A 16,286-nucleotide genomic window follows, 5' to 3' on the forward strand; every position below is an offset into this window, starting at 1 on the left:
GCCCGTCCTTCTGTCTGTTTGCATGTGTGTTTGCCTGTCTGCCTACCTACCTGTCTGTCTGCCTCTCTGTCTGTTAGTGCCTGGGTGTACCTCATTAGGGTAGGACTCTGTGCCGGTAATCAGAAAGAGCACCAGTTTGAAACCTCTGACTGCCAGACTTGTGCCGCCATTGGGCCCTTGAGGCCAGATAGGTGCAGGGACGCTGCACACAAGCCGACCCAGTACTGTGACCCCCAAGCTCGATCTCACCTCTGTATGTGTCTGTGAGTCTCCTGGAGAGCAAGATGGGGCAGGTGATTAGAATAACAGACTGGGGGCTGGACAACTTAACAAGATCACGTCAGGCCTCCTTATATTTTGTGTTATATATTTAACGCCTCCATTTAAGTCCAGCTTTATGACCAGAGATAGATACTTCAGTTTCAGAAAGTAAAAGTCCAGACCAAGATTTTGTTTCAACCTACTAACACAGAGACCCTTCGACTGTGACTCTATCCTCACCTGGTTCATTGAAACAAAATCTTGGTCTGGATTTTAACTTTCTGGACCTGAACTATCCACTTCTGCATATGACTGATATAAAACAGCCTGGGGAGAGAAATTGTATTAAAAATAACAAGTGAAGTAAATGAGAATTGATCCATGTTTTACATATTTATCAGGAACAAACTGCAAGTAAATATGGGTTGTGAGCTGTTGAATATTGTTGGAAGTATAGAAAATAACTTTTTAAGAAAGCGAGTTTTGACTTTTTCTGTACCGTTTTTTCCTGATTGCTTTGGCATGTTTCTCAAATAACAGTTTGCAAAACCGCGAGTCTGAGCCCCACACTACAGTGTCACTTCTGTGCAGCAGAACAACGTTTCTTATTGCAGATTTCTAAACATTTTAGTCTCAAACACTTTTGTACAGTTGTCATCATTCAGCATACTTTTCAGTTCATTGCAGAAACTTTGTCAAAATGTATTGTGTAGTTTCCCAAAGTAATAATTTATACCCAAAATTGTGTAAAACTTGCAAAACAGGTCATTAAACTTTCAGAATGACTGAAGAACATATTCCATAAATTGCTGTTTTTTTTGGTTCACACAGTATATGCTTTTGTTGTCATTTTGTCGTTCTCGTATTGCCCTTTTGCTGTTATTGTGTTATATTGCTATTGTACAGTGTCTTGATCTGAGTTACACGTGCGAGTGCTTTCTCATGCCAGTGAACTTTGCATATCGTAATGCAGACACTTGCAATGTTGCAACTGGTGTCTTTGACATGAATAAGCATCATTTTGCTAAAGAAAAATAATCAGTTAGTGACAATGAGAAAGTGGGAACTGACTATCATTGGGAATTCTGAAGCTCAGCAGCGTACCTGCATTGACACTTTGGATCTCATGGCTAAAACGACGCACTACTCATTTTGGCGGTATTGACTAATTCATTGGTGGAATTATCTGCTTTTGAGACATGAGCTAATTGTTTTGGTTATGTTACAGGCTTTTGCAGCTTAAGCATAGTGTTGTGTTACATGCATGAATTGTTTTGAGAAATGCTCTTATAGCTGTGAGAATGCTAAGTATGTTTCATGAAATGTTATGACACAGTCGAGAGAAATTAAGCCCTTGGCTTGGTCTGATGACTCAGCAGCATCCTCTAGTGGCAAAGGTTTGCCATGCAGGATTACCACAGGGAGTACCTGTCGTTTTTATTCGTCTGATGCCAGCATTAAGAGGAATAATCTGGGTAACACAGGCCCTTCCAGAGGTTCTCCCACCAGACTGCAGAACTCCGGTCAATGGACCCTGTCACCCTATCTGTACTCATTTTCATATGGCCATCTAATGCATTTATTTATTTATTTGTCTCTAAGATGCCCAATATTTATGTATTTATTTATTGGTTGGTTTGTTTGTTTGTTTGTCTGTATGTCTATGGATTCATCCATTTATTTGTTTTTGTTTGTTCGCCTATTGTTTTGTTCGTTTTGTTTGTTTAATTCGCAATTGCGATATTCGTTTTATTGCACTTTTTGTGGCTGCTGTTTGGGACTTTGCACACAGGCATTTCGCTGACTTGCACTCTACCAAGTGCCATGTGATGTGACAAATAAAGTGATTTGATTTGGTTTGGTCCTGAAACTCAGGAAATCTTTGCCAAGATGTGCGGCGTGGGGCAACAGTCACCATAAACACAAGCAGAAAAACGTGCTTGTCGGAGCCACAACCTCTGTGACCACGCCAGCTCTTTCTTCCTCCTCCCTTCATCTTCCCTGTGCCCCCACTTATTTACTCTGCTCTGCCCCCTATCTGACCCCTTTTCCAGTTCCCACTTCTGTGCATTTTCCTACACACCAAGCAGCTAGCTTCTATCTTCTTTGATACTGCCAAATTCCCTCAAAGCATTCATGTGCCTCTTATTATCCGAATCTGACTTATATCGTTGTGCTTTACTGCCACCTCCTGGTGGCGGAACAAATTGGCTTGTTGTCTGTGAGAGAGGCTGGGACTAATCAGCAAGGGTAATCTGACTGGCTGATACAAAATGACTTCACTGGCTCATTGGATGATTGAGTTACTTGTTAAAAGCAGCCAGCACCGTCTCCTCTATTGAACTGTAACCTGCTGACTTGCTAAATCGAGGGGTGGGTACAGATGACAGGCGATCCAATCAGAAGAAAATGCACTGTCCCACTTCCTGGTGGGCGGAGATTTGCCATCTGCAAACAATGAACAGCGGGGAGAAAAACCGAGCAAAAATATTAAATATGATTATGATCATAAATAATGCTCCGAGTGCCTGGGACCTTTTGCTCATTGCAGATAAACATTTTCATTTGCAACCATGATGAACATCTGGATAGATTTACAAACGGGTTGTACTTCTAGATACACTATTATGTATGACTTGTAACATTTACATGGTATTATTTAAGTACTGTTTGTTTAGGCTATTGAATTACTTGCTAAACTATTACCATGTCATATTTAAAAAAATATAGGTTAAAGAGATAAAAATGAATTTGTTGTTGAGTAGATGGTAAGCTTAGTTATGGAATTAAGTAAATTCAATAAATTAATATTCTCTACATTATATATCCCGAGGTCTGGTAGTCTTGAACGTTATGTAATTTGCTGCATTTGACCAGGTAAACATGGACCAGTAGTAAACATCAGAGTCACCCCATCTCTGGCCTGAAGTGATCCCATTTCCCAGGCACTCTCTTCCTCCCTGGTCCTGCTCCATTCCCCCGCCTCCTTGATCCTTCTCAAGCGGTGACTCCGCCCCCTTTGGGCGTGGCTGAGCAGTCTGCTCTCTCTGAGATGCAGCCTGCTCTACCAACACTCGGTCGCTCTGCGATGATAACTGTCCTTCCCTGATGCTCCCACTGCCCCACGTCTAGAGAAGCTTATGACGTACCGTGACAGGCCTGGTGCAGCTGTAATTCCAGAGGGCCAGCAAGACCAGACAGGCAGCCAGCAAAATCAGCTTGGGGGGGGGGGAAGTTAGAGTATAGAGGGAGGGGTTGCTGACAAGCAGCCAGCAAAACCAGCTGGGGGTGGTTGGGGGTATGGGCAGGGCGGTGGCTGATGGACGGCCAACAAAACCAGCTGGGGAGGTTCAAGATATGGAGGGGGGTGGTAGCTGGTGGTCCCCGGGGGTTGGTGGGTGCATAGCACATACCAGATACAGCATGCAGAGGACTGAGTGAGTATGATCAGGGTGGAGAAAGGGGGGCCGGGCTCTAATGAGCCATCGGCAGTGCGGAGCAGCAGCCCCTGGGCTCATTTCGCAGGAGTCCGGCAGACACACTAATACTTAATGCAAGTGTAAGTGCTGAGATTCCAAGCCCCCGTTTACAATCGCCAGCCGCCCGGCTGTGTCTCTGCTCCCGTCCTTCCCTACCCTTCCCCCAGGCTACTCCGCTTTTGGCTCGTGCCCTGTGAGCCTGGATAGCCAATCACCTCACCTTGGCTTTCAGGTGTAAATCAGCAGCTGATTCTAATGTGTCCTCAGTGTGGTGCTACAGAGCTGCTGCTGACCCCTCGTTTAATCCCTTGAGATGCAATAAGTGGGAAGAAATGTATTTTATAAGTGTGATCAGGGTGTCTGCAGTTCAGTGTATAAATGCATCTTCTTAGCAGGCGTATACAGGGGCGGGAACACGGGATACTGGCCCCAGCTGTAAGCTGATTGGCCTCCCCACCACCTTCTCCCCTGTCACTCAAAGATTTAAAAACATATCATTGGCTAATGATAAAGTTGGCCCCTCTGTATGAATTAAGGTCCCTTGTACAGCCCTCACCTGAAAAAAAAAAGGTTGTAGAATCACCCCTTTTCAAAAGTTCAGTTTTTTTCAATTAAATCGATCCCTTTTTGTTTTGCTTTTTTTATCAAGGGTTAAGGGACATTCACTAAAGCTGACCGTTTCATGTTTGCTTGCTGATATGAATTTTATCAGGAATTTCATGCCATTTTAAAATGTCTTCGGCCACAGACACCGAGACGGCAGCCCTGCGCCTTGTTTATCGGAGCCCAGCGTTCATCAACGTACCATGTGTCCACAGGTCGAGACCTGGCGAGTACCACCCTGCCAGGGTATCCCCCTCATGTGCCCCCTGCTGGACAGGGCAGTTACAGCACCCCATCCCTGCCCGGAATGGTGTCAGGTCAGTGCACAGGATTCCGTGTCAGTACCGAAGGAATGTGAAGCAAAAGTATTATTAATCCCCATAGTTGTTATACATGACGTTGGTTTAATATTTATATATTCGAAAAAGTAAGTTCTGTGAAATTCACACAGAGATATTTTCTAAAATGTGTGATGCTCACGAACACAATAGCCTGCCTTACGATGCGGATATTACGCAGTCATAAACCGTCGCTGTTCACAGTTCTTCAGTTCTCTGTCACATATTCATTCATACTGTCCCCCACTCACTTAAATTGACCTCACTGTGACCAATATAGAAATATATGTGTAGGTATGACGCTACATTTTTCAGAGAAATAGAGACGGCATCTGATGATTAGCATTTAATAGACAGAAAAAACTAGTGAGCAACATGAATTTGATTATAAAGGCAAAACCTGGCTGTAATCAAATGTACTAAACTTAACTTCTACTTGTCAGTGCTGCTTGGCTGTTTTTAGTCACGATTAAATAAATGGTATTTTTAAATAGTTTTTCAAGAAAAAAATAAAGCAGGCTAAACCCTGGATAAAAACACTGATAGCCACTTGACATGACTTGACATGAAAACGAGCGGAATCTCTGAAAATGCTCTTTCGTTTAATCAGGTATAAACATCCATTATTCCAGTGCTTCCCAGTCCGGTCCTCAGGGACCCACGGACAATGCATGTTTTTGCTCCCTCTCAGCTTCCTGTCTGGCAGGGACCGTCTCTGGGTTCCCGAGGACCGGGTTGGGAATTACTGGATTTCATCCATTCATTCAGGAGGTTCATCTATCCATCCAACTCTGTAATCAGTCCAGGGAGATCTTGAAGTCCATCCCTGGAAGCTCAGGGCAAAGGCTAGAGTCCGTGATTAGCTGCATGGGTTTTCACCATTGTTCCAGTTAATTTTCACGTAGGGTAGCGTTAATTCACGTCTAAGTTCAGCCTATTTTACAGTTTTACTTATTGGTCTGTAACTGTGAAGATCTGTGAACTTCCATTTCGCCGCAGTTGATATTTATGTATTGATTCAGAAACGACTCATCATTATTTTCAAAGAGCTCACAGCTCAGTGTATTCGACATGTCAGGTGGAGATACGATATCAGAGGGAGCTGTCAAGTGCCTATTGAAGGACCGGGATGCATTCAGCCTGCTGCACGTTTAAGAACCATATATTAATATCAAGCAGGCTGCTAGACGTCTGCCTTTTAGCCGCAAGGCAGGGATGTTTGAATATATCGCAGTCTTCCTCGGCGCAGACCAGTACGTGTGCACACTGCTGATATAATCTGTAAAAACTACACATTCTCTTTGCCTGTTGTAAAAAGCTATAATCCGACCATCCATCCATCCATCCATCCATCAATCCATCCATCCATCCATCCATCCATCTATCCATCCATCCATCCATCCATCCATCCATCCATCCATCCATCCATCCCTCTGTTTATGCATTCCTACATCAGTTCATGCATCAATCCTTCCATCTTACGCGTATCCTAAAAGAAAAACACTTATCCAGTGCCGGGTTGTTAATAAACTTGATAATGTTGATGACAGTATGAGTGGAGGCTTACACTTAAAGCACCGTACAGCAATTCATGCCTGTCAGTTATCCTCTGTTATTTGTCTCATGTACAGTATATGTTGTGTATGGTGTATATGTGCAGCTAGAAAGTTCTGTATTCAGTTTTTATAGGCAGGGTTGTGTGGTTTCGTGGTGTGTGACCTTGACATGGCAGGAGGTGGATGTGCCCTCCCGCGCCTCCTCACTCCTCTCCCCAAAATGCCCCCCCTCTCCGTATGGTCCGAATTGCTGCCACTCAGTGGAGCAGTGACCAGTGGCGAATAATGACGGCTCCGGGACATTAAAAGATTGGTTCCCTTGCCCGTCTTGCTTGTGCTCTGCGGGCCTCTTGCGCAGGGCCAGGATGTACTGCCACGGATCAGGGCTCTGTGGGGAAATGCGCTTTGTGTTTCCAGGACTACACTGCTCTAAGACTGGGCTCGCATTTCAGGGAGGCGCCCATGCTGAACCTCCTGAAGTTCTCCTTATACGCTTTAGCAGCTGCCTTGCAGTGATATATAGGGCGACCTGCTTTTGGGGACTTACAGTCAGGGCAGCTGCTGTTCCGTCCCCCCAGTGCCTGGGCCCGAGTCAGGTGGACCCGCCTGCTCGTGAGGAAGCCAGTGCGGGGTGGAGGCTGTTCTGGGCCATGGACAGGGAGCGTTCGGGACGGGGCCAGGAGCATTACCTGGGCTGTTTTGGTGGTGGGGGGGGGGCTTTGGCTTTAGCCCCCTAAAACAATCTTTAGCCCGCCCAAGTAAATGCACGCTAATTAAGCCAAGTAATGAAGTGTTTTCCTTCATTTTCATAAAAATCAGACCCCCCCATAAAGGGTTAGGCCCTCTTTATAAACCTCTACTATCACTCCTGGTGGAGGCTTTGCATCATAACCCATCATCTACTTAGCAAGTGCAACAGACACACTACACACACACTACACACACACTACACGCGACTGACCTGCTTTACCAAAGCTCTTCTGCTGCTGCAGTTCTTACATATCTTCAGGTATGTCCCTTGGCTTGCTTTCCTCCTTTGGAGATCATCTCAGCTTCTCCACATTTCCTCGCCTTTTTCTCACTATGTTTGAGCAGCGTCCTCCCCCGACTCGTCGTCTCAGTGTTTCTCTCTCTTCTTGGGTCACTGAGGCACAGCGAGCTGGTGGGCCGGGGCAGAACAGGAGGCCGGTACTTGTATCTGTCTACAGGGGGAGACAGAACAGCACCAGGGGGGTAAATGAAGCGGATCTTTGTTAGAATCTGAGAGGAGGGGGAATGTATCCTGTCTGAAAATGCAAAGCAGGAACGAGCTGGCGAGTTTTCCATAGACTGACATATGAGGATTGCTGAAGGAATGCTGTGGACAGAGGAAGCATTAGGTGGTGACCATAATGATATCCCTGTTGGGGACAGGTCTGAGCATTAGGTGGTGACCATAATGATATCCCTGTTGGGGACAGGTCTGAGCATTAGGCGATGACCATAATGATATCCCTGTTTGGGACAGGTCTGAGCATTAGACAGTGACCATAATGATATCCCTGTTTGGGACAGGTCTGAGCATTAGGCGGTGACCATAATGATATCCCTGTTTGGGACAGGTCTGAGCATTAGGCGGTGACCATAATGATATCCCTGTTTGGGACAGGTATGAGCATTAGGCGATGACCATAATGATATCCCTGTTTGGGACAGGTCTGAGCATTAGGCGGTGACCATAATGATATCCCTGTTTGGGACAGGTCTGAGCATTAGGCGGTGGCCATAATGATATCCCTGTTTGGGACAGGTCTGAGCATTAGGCGGTGACCATAATGATATCCCTGTTTGGGACAGGTATGAGCATTAGGCGGTGACCATAATGATATCCCTGTTTGGGACAGGTATGAGTATTAGGCGGTGACCATAATGATATCCCTGTTTGGGACAGGTCTGAGCATTAGGTGGTGACCATAATGATATCCCTGTTTGGGACAGGTCTGAGCATTAGGCGATGACCATAATGATATCCCTGTTTGGGACAGGTATGAGCATTAGGCGGTGACCATAATGATATCCCTGAGCATCAGACTAGGAGTGCAAGACTTAGCGAGGACATGAGGCACTCGTAGCTGCTTAGCAATCCACGTTTCAGGTGGGATTCACCAGTAACTTGTAATTTTGCTATATGATCTCTTCTAGGTGGAGACTTCTCCAATGGCCCATACTCCCACGCTCAATACCCCACGTACAACGAGTCCTGGAGGTTCCCCAACCCCGGCCTATTAGGTAAGTGCCATAACGGGACCGCTGCTCTCACTGGGCAAATTGTCAACATAAAAGTAACCCGTTCCACAAATGCTTACGTAAGTCAAATTGACCTTCCCCCATACCATCCATACCAAAAATACATAACCCCAAAAAAACACTAGTAATAACGAACATATATTAATAAGTGGAACGTGTAAGTATAAACTTCGTTAGCACTTCCACTTCCATGCAACTTTGCGCAAGTCCAGATTTACTAAGTCGTTATAACATCATTTGAGATCTGTCTGCACAAAACAAACACAGCCCGTTACAGGTAGGGGTCCCAGGTGCAGTAATGTAATATGGGTACCTCAAGACCTATTTCTAAAAATCTGTTTCGCTTTCCATATATATGAATGTGAGCCGATAAATTATTAAGGTGTGTGATGCATCACCTTTGAATAAAAAGTGTAAGAGTTTGGACCACAGTCACTGACTGCTGTCATTTGCCCTCTGTCGCTGTGGCAGATTGAAAATATGAACGGTGTCTAGACGGCATTTGATTTTCCAATAGCTGCTCCTCTGGGTTGGTTAATCCTGTGTTGGGATACTGGCAGCCATGTTCAGGATGGATATCTGTAAAGCACCGCCTCACATGTATGAAAGGTAGCAAGTACTTCTTGTAGAACCAGACAGACATATTCCCCGTAAGCACTGAATGCTCCCTCTACGAGGGGAGTGTTCAGGTGACCTACATTCTCACATTCAAACTTTCATGAAAAGAACGCATTAACCACAAAAGCTGGGCTCTTTGCTAGTTCGGTAGGATTTTCGCTCTCTCATTAAGCCTTTTGTATGTTTTTCTAGATTGACAACTCTGATAATTCATGGATTTAAAATCAAGCTCTTAGGACATTTTCAGAAAATGATAGAAGTTCAGAGTCTGGTTTTGTGAAAAACTCCTGCGTTTCCCTGAGGACTGTTTCCTCCACGTCGTCTCTTGGCCCCATGTCTGTTTTCCTCTCCTTTTCCTCTCCCCTGTCCACCATGTCCGCTCCACTGGTCTCTTTTTTATGGCTCCCACCGTTCGCTCTCCCTCCCCCCATCTCAGACATGAGGGGAACGATCCATGCGCTGACAGACGGGGGTGGGGGGATGGCACCCGGGCTTATGATTGCTAATGCGTCGCGGTGGACACTCTCAGTTTCCCCCCAGTTGTTTTTATTGATTCCCGTGCCTCTTGCCCATCTTCTACTCGGCAAACAAGCCTTCACATTTTCTCAGCTTCTTCTGTCTGTCACGATCCCTTGTGGAGCCTTATTGTCACACCTTGCATAATCTGTAACACAGCATGCAATCACGTGGCGTATTCCACAGACTGCGGTGCACGTGCAAATAGGAGAAGTTAAAACACGATGTAAACATAAACAGTGTTGGAATATTTTCAGTATAGGTGATGATGAGAGCAATAGGGCTGAATATAAAAAGGAAGAATGAGTGAATAATGAATAATGGTAAATAATGGGTATTAATATGGAAATTAGACAATGCAGATGGATGGTACAGTTGATGTCACTAATCTAATGAAGAAACGTGATTTGTTCACTATGTCAGTGTGTTTTTATTGCGTGAATTTCTCCGGCGTTGGTTTGTCAGGCTTCTGATTGTAAACCCCCCCGAATCGGTGGTCCTGAACGGTCCGCCCTCCCTCCACCAGCCAGACTGACACCCGAGCCTGGTTCTGCGCCTCACACCCATTTCCGTTCTCGGTGTTCGAGGACCGCTACCTCCCTGATAGCCGGTAGCATTTCAGCCATTCCCAAAAGGCCTGCGTGAGCCGCAGAGACGGTTCCTGGTGTTACAGGGGGATTCCACACAATGAACAACCGAACCTGCTACCTCCCGCCTCTGGGGGGCACTGCGTTGACTTTCTGCAGCAGTAATTCACACACCTCTGTGCTGCTTAAAGCAGAAGCTGTGAGGAGGACGGAAACCTTCCGGCAAATATATTGGCAATGATATATTTATAATTATTGTTTTTATTATTGCTCCTCACTGACAGTGTTTTACATTTGGCAATATTTCAGAAATTACTTTAAAAAAAAAAAAAAAAAAAGACAGGCTTTTTGGTAGTATAACTCTACAGCATCCTTTTATAAATATTTTATTTGCTATCTTTACTGGCTTGATGTAGATAGATAGATTTTACAAGCAACTTTTATGGTTTTCCCATGTTTGGAGTAACACCTCTTGGTGTTGCATGTAGCTCTGGAGTCAGGTATATATTTTTATTATAGGTTTATATATATATATATATATATATATATATATATATATATATATATATATATATATATATATGAGGGACATGCAGTCGCAGTTAGTTATTATGGCAATATGAAGGAAGTGTAAATAGTGAAGTGTCAAGCTGGTGCTGGTGCTATTTAATGTCCTACATTAGCTTGTCCTGGTTTGGATCGGCTTGGCTCACTTTGGCCTGACCTGCCACTGGACTGAAAACTGTGTCTCCTTTCTTCCCCAGGCTCTCCATACTACTACAGTGCAGCCGCTAGGGGGCCTAGTCCAGCGACCACCGCTGCTGCCTATGACCGCCACTGACCCCCCTACACCCAAAGAGATAAAGCCAGAGAGAGAGAGAGAGAGAGAGCGAGGAGGAGGATAGTGTCACCTACAGGAAAGGGGGAGGTGAAGGCTGTGATGAGGCCAGGAGCCCAATCGTTTAACCCTCACCACCCACAACACCTGACGCAGTCCACTGTCATGGTGCTGAGCTGAGACAGGAAAGCATGCGCAGGGAGACGGCGATGCATAAGATAACAGGCAAGGGGCAGCATGCGAAACGTCTTATCAAGGATGCTCCACAATGTGTGCGGATCCAACGCAAAACGCAGCCGTTAAGTACAAGACATATTTTTGATCAGTCCATTTATTTATTGATTATTTTTGAGGATGTGTATGAAAGCCCGTACTTCTGGAAGTATTCATCAACCTTTATGATATCGGGAGAAATATGTGCGTCAGTGACCGTTTCAGACAAATCAGTTTTTTTCAGAGCGTGAGATTCGTAATCTGACTTCACAAATGCCTTACTCCTTTGTCCCAGACAAATGAAATGCCACATAACCGTCAATGCCAATGCTCCAATCAGAGCAGCCGATAGCTGGAGGTCAGGTGCAGCGATCTGGTTGGTGACGGCCCTTTTTAAACTTGTGCTAGATGGGACCCAATAAACCCTCATAGAATTCGGACGCTGTTGCCGGGTTCCTGTCCTACAGCTGGGATTACCGTCAGCTGGACCTGTGCTGGATCTCACGTGCAGCTGGATCTCACGTGCAGCTGCATGTCACGTGCAGCTGGATCTCATGCGCAGCTGCATCTCATGCGCAGCTGGATCTCATGCACAACTGCATCTCACGCGCAGCTGGATCTCACGCAATGCTGCGCCTCGCTCTCCACAGCTCTCCTTGTCTGATTGGTCCACAGCATTTCACACCGAGGCTAGAGATTTCCTTAATATTTTAATTTCACCCTTTTTTACCAGCTTTGGAATCCCTGAATTTAATTAGAAAAAAGTAAAAAATTTAATTTAAAAAAGCAATCTGAAGTCATGAAATGTACTTCATCATTTGAATAATAATAATAATCTAAATCACAAAATCCATGGAGCACATTGAAAAGTTAGGAAGAAAACAATCATATATACGACTCCCTGTCAGCTGAGGCCTCTGAGGTCTGATGCAGGGCAAGTCCAAACATTTTGTTCTGAAATTGCATTTCCGTTCGAAAGGAGAAAACCTATAAGCCTTGTGGGAGGATAATATGATCTGTTCAATGTTCTGGACAACATCAGTTTGACACTAAGGACACTAGCTTGAGCCTGCAGTGGAACTGGTGGTGTTGCAGTGACAGACAGCCCCTCGCCTGACTGTTATTCTGCACTGCGAATAATCTGAGGAAGGGTCATACCACTTATACACAGTGGAAAATCTAGACTTTAGTTAATTCCAATGATTCCATTATGGATTAAAGGGACTGAAGATGAGTCTCGCTCATAGCAAAATGCAGAGAAATCGTCCTTTTCCCATATGGTGTTTTCCAAGCCTCAAATTCAGGTCAGAGTCCCGCCGTTGTCCAAGGGAACGAGACACAGGAGCAGAAGCCGGTCACCATCTCTGTTCGACAGACACGCCTGCCCAACATCCCAAAGTGCAACGCCAGCGGACTGCGATACGAGCCGAGGAGAGACACGCTAACACGCTAAATGGAGGAACAAAAACAGCTGCGTGCCAAGAGAGTCGTGTCAGTGAACGTGTTCTTTTTCAAAATCTAGTTAGCGGACAATATAAAGTCTATATGTACAGTAATGTATTTAAATGTGTACAGTCAGTATGGACAAATTATGGGATGTAGTCTGACTACACAGACGGCACTGACGTACCCCAAATAGGGCAAAGCCACGAAAGCTGTACATTGTCTGCTTCCATACACAGACACACATGGTGAACAGTTGTAAAATAATCCATACACGGTTCTGGTCGTAACAAAATTATTTATGGAAAAAGAGGTTAATATATTTAAACGTTTAATAAACAGTGATTAATGTGGTGAGCTGATTAAACATTTGTTTATAGATTACTGTCTGATTTTTATGCCAGGTGGTAGATAATCTCAGTCACAGGATTAGGCCTGTTGATTGTTTGGTTCCGGAAGTGTGTTACGTACTCAAAGAGTTGCTCAGAGATGCTAAGATCGCTGGCAGGTTGAATCCTCCAGTCATATAAAGCACAGAGATGCAAAGGGCTTGTCCTACCAGTTGGACCAAAAAAATATAGTTTGGGCCACTGGTTTGGTACTTAGTTTGGGGTTAATAGGCTAAATAAGATTAATTTCTTGGTTAAAATGAAAGATTCCCGCTGTTGTACAGAATTAGGCTGAGAGCGTTTTTGAGACGATGCCTCCTGTTAGGCGCCATCTTGGAGTTTAAAATATCTCTCTCTCATTTTCCTGAAACCTTTGGTAATGTGACGCTGTTTGAATCGGCCAACGTCAATATGACACAGATCAGTCTTTTCCTTCAAGGAGAATGAGCAAAGTTTTATGTATACTTCTATTTTAGGGATTTCTGTATGGGATGGAATGCAAAAGTGGTATTTTTTTCCCTACCTGTTTTGTGTAAAGTCTTAACTTGTTTTTATTAACCCAAAGTTGCTTGGATGCAACTCTAAAAAAAAAAACAGACCTTAGAGTTCTCTGCGGTGTTGTGGTGAACTTACCCTTATACCTTTATTATACCTTTACCCAGAGGCATTATTAACCTGAGGTACACCAGCTACAATCAAGGACAGTGCCTTTTCCAACTGCTTCTTCATGGTCGCCGAAACATCCGTAGACCGCTTATCGTCTGCAGCATCCTGTAGACTCGGTGAGATTCGCTCGGATTCGGGAGTCAGCAAATTGGTGACAGATCCTACTACCCAGCGAACAGGCCTGAAGCCTCAGTAGGCATGCGGCAGCTGATTTGCTGATAGTGACACCATATTTTGGAGAGTCCACAACACTTGATGTTGCAGATTATGCAACATGTTGAATCAGTGAATTGGATCTCCCAGACCTCTCTTTGGATTCTTCCGACATGAATTGTTTGTGGTTTGTGTGTTTATGGAGAGCGACACACAATCGATCTGAACAAAAATTATTTATTTTTACGCACGCTCCTTTGCCGTGACGGACTGAGGGTACACGGCCACCCACTGAGACGTGCCCCACCCCCCCATTAAAATCCATTGGTTATATTTTGGGTATTACCAGTAGAACCCGGAACCCGGCTCACCAGAGAATAAGCAGAACCTTTGCCGATGTCCTCCTTGGGACATTGACCCCTCCACCCTCCCCGGGAAGCATAACTACCCCGTCAAGCCCCCTCCACCCCCACCATAATCCTATCAGATATGCCCTCCCCCCTGCCCCCTACACGTCCGCATCCCAGGGATGCCCCCTCCCACCCAGTGGGATTACGACTATTACGACCACCCCGCCGATCGGATTCCCTGACCTTTCCTAAAGTGCTCCTTTCCCTGTGAAATATGATTACATTGTTGGATATGGGGCATTAGACATATTTAAATTCAGAGTCCTGAAGGCTGCATAGGGATTCATAGAATATGAAAATGCCTATCGGTTGAATTATTGAACAGGCAGTACGTTCAAATGCATGCAGAGACCAGGATTTCGGTCAGCTTAGTCAGTATCCTAGGGTAAATAGCAAAATAAAAAATGGATGAAACCATTAACAAATGAGATGGTTCCACTTTGACGGGTCAGGCAGTGATTTGAGCTCCATTGTCATTCACGCTCTCTCTCTCTCACACACACACACACACACACACACACAACCAGGCTTGATCAGAATTCAGACATGGTTGATCCTGTTGAAAACATCACTAGCGTGCTAAGCTAACTCGACCGAGTGATATCATTTCCGGGAATTGTTTCGTTCGAGTTTATATCTCAATGATGGTGTTTTGGTTGAATATCCAGCTATCCATTAATCCATTAAAGAGCTAACTTCCAAAACTTGCTCGGGTGATTTTTTGTTGTTTTTGTGATGAGACAGACAGTGAGCTAAAATCAGGCCTCCTCATCATATGTAACAGTATTGGGAACCAAATCTCACTCAGTCGTTATCCAATGATAAACTCTTTAAATTTCCAAAACTCAATAATTGCAGAGAAACTTTCTTGAAAATGTATCCCGTGGACTGAGTTGTAAAAATTTGCTCTTCAGTTGTATTTGGAGTTATTGCTGCAGTATCACTCAAGATGTTTACCGTTTATGAGAAATTTTTCGGAGTTTGAAATCAGAAACTACGCTATTAGTGAAACTGCATCATTGCTCCTCACTCGCTGTCACCCTCACCGCGCGCACTGGGATCAGCTCAAGACTAAACGTTAGCTAAGTAATGTCAGATACCACCTTCTGGCTGTCGTTTCTGCAGCCCCCGAGTCCCACAGCCCTCCTCTCTGCCTTCAGTAGTGAAATTTTCATCTCCATCCCCACAATGAGAAGCAAAGATGGTCATGTGATGGGTACGGAAGTGTCGCTAACTGCCTGACATGTTCTATTAAGGGAAACAGAAATCCGACCACATATCTGTAGGATCCACCAAAGTCGAAAATATTTTGAGCATCACGTTGTTTCAAAGTCAAAAGACGAACAGGAGAAAATATTAAAATGCCTTCAAATGAGTGACAACAATGAAAAAATGAATATTGAATGAAACAAATGCTTCCTTAAGAAAATTGTATGTTTTTCTTACATTTTCTAGTATTTCTAGTATTCTAGTGTTCTTTCATTGTGTCATGTGCTGTCTGAATATTTGAATGTATTTACAGGAGTGCCAGTTTGCCAAAGATATCAAATCACTGGATTTTCCTTTAATTTTCGTTTGATTTTGGAATTGTCCAGACTGCATATAGTGACTTCAATATTAGGGTTATTTTTCAGGTTTATATAGTCATTGTTAATATCATTGCATATCCAGTTTGTAATGGTTTCTTGCTGGTTCCTTTTCTGGGTTTTATATGTCAGATCTGAGTGGTTCTGTTTGCTGGGGCTTGCTGGCCCCTTATACCTGCAAGGGAAGGGGGCGGCAGCTCAGATACGTGACTCTTCACCTAAGCGGGTGTCATTTGTGAATCCTCGTTTTATGTACCTGTACTGTGAGACAAGATTTAATTATTTGTAAATACTTGCCATGATTTTATCGGTTCTTGAAAATAAAAGTAATTTTTTAAAGTTGA

At 44.4% G+C, this 16,286-nt stretch overlaps 1 protein-coding gene across 2 annotated transcripts in view; it reads left to right on the top strand.

Moving 5' to 3' along the window:
- The window catches only part of pax5 (paired box 5), a 61,319-nt gene extending 45,033 nt beyond the window's left edge, over positions 1-16,286 (top strand). For both annotated transcript variants that reach the window (XM_048996012.1, XM_048996013.1), the window contains exons 9-11: positions 4,559-4,660; positions 8,419-8,505; positions 11,009-16,286. In XM_048996012.1, coding sequence (XP_048851969.1) covers positions 4,559-4,660; positions 8,419-8,505; positions 11,009-11,085 — 266 coding nt within the window. In that variant the 3' untranslated portion in view covers positions 11,086-16,286. The remainder of the gene's footprint in view (positions 1-4,558; positions 4,661-8,418; positions 8,506-11,008) is intronic.

This window comes from Brienomyrus brachyistius, chromosome 25 (genome assembly GCF_023856365.1).
Source record: "Brienomyrus brachyistius isolate T26 chromosome 25, BBRACH_0.4, whole genome shotgun sequence".
Taxonomy (NCBI): Eukaryota; Metazoa; Chordata; class Actinopteri; order Osteoglossiformes; family Mormyridae; genus Brienomyrus; species Brienomyrus brachyistius.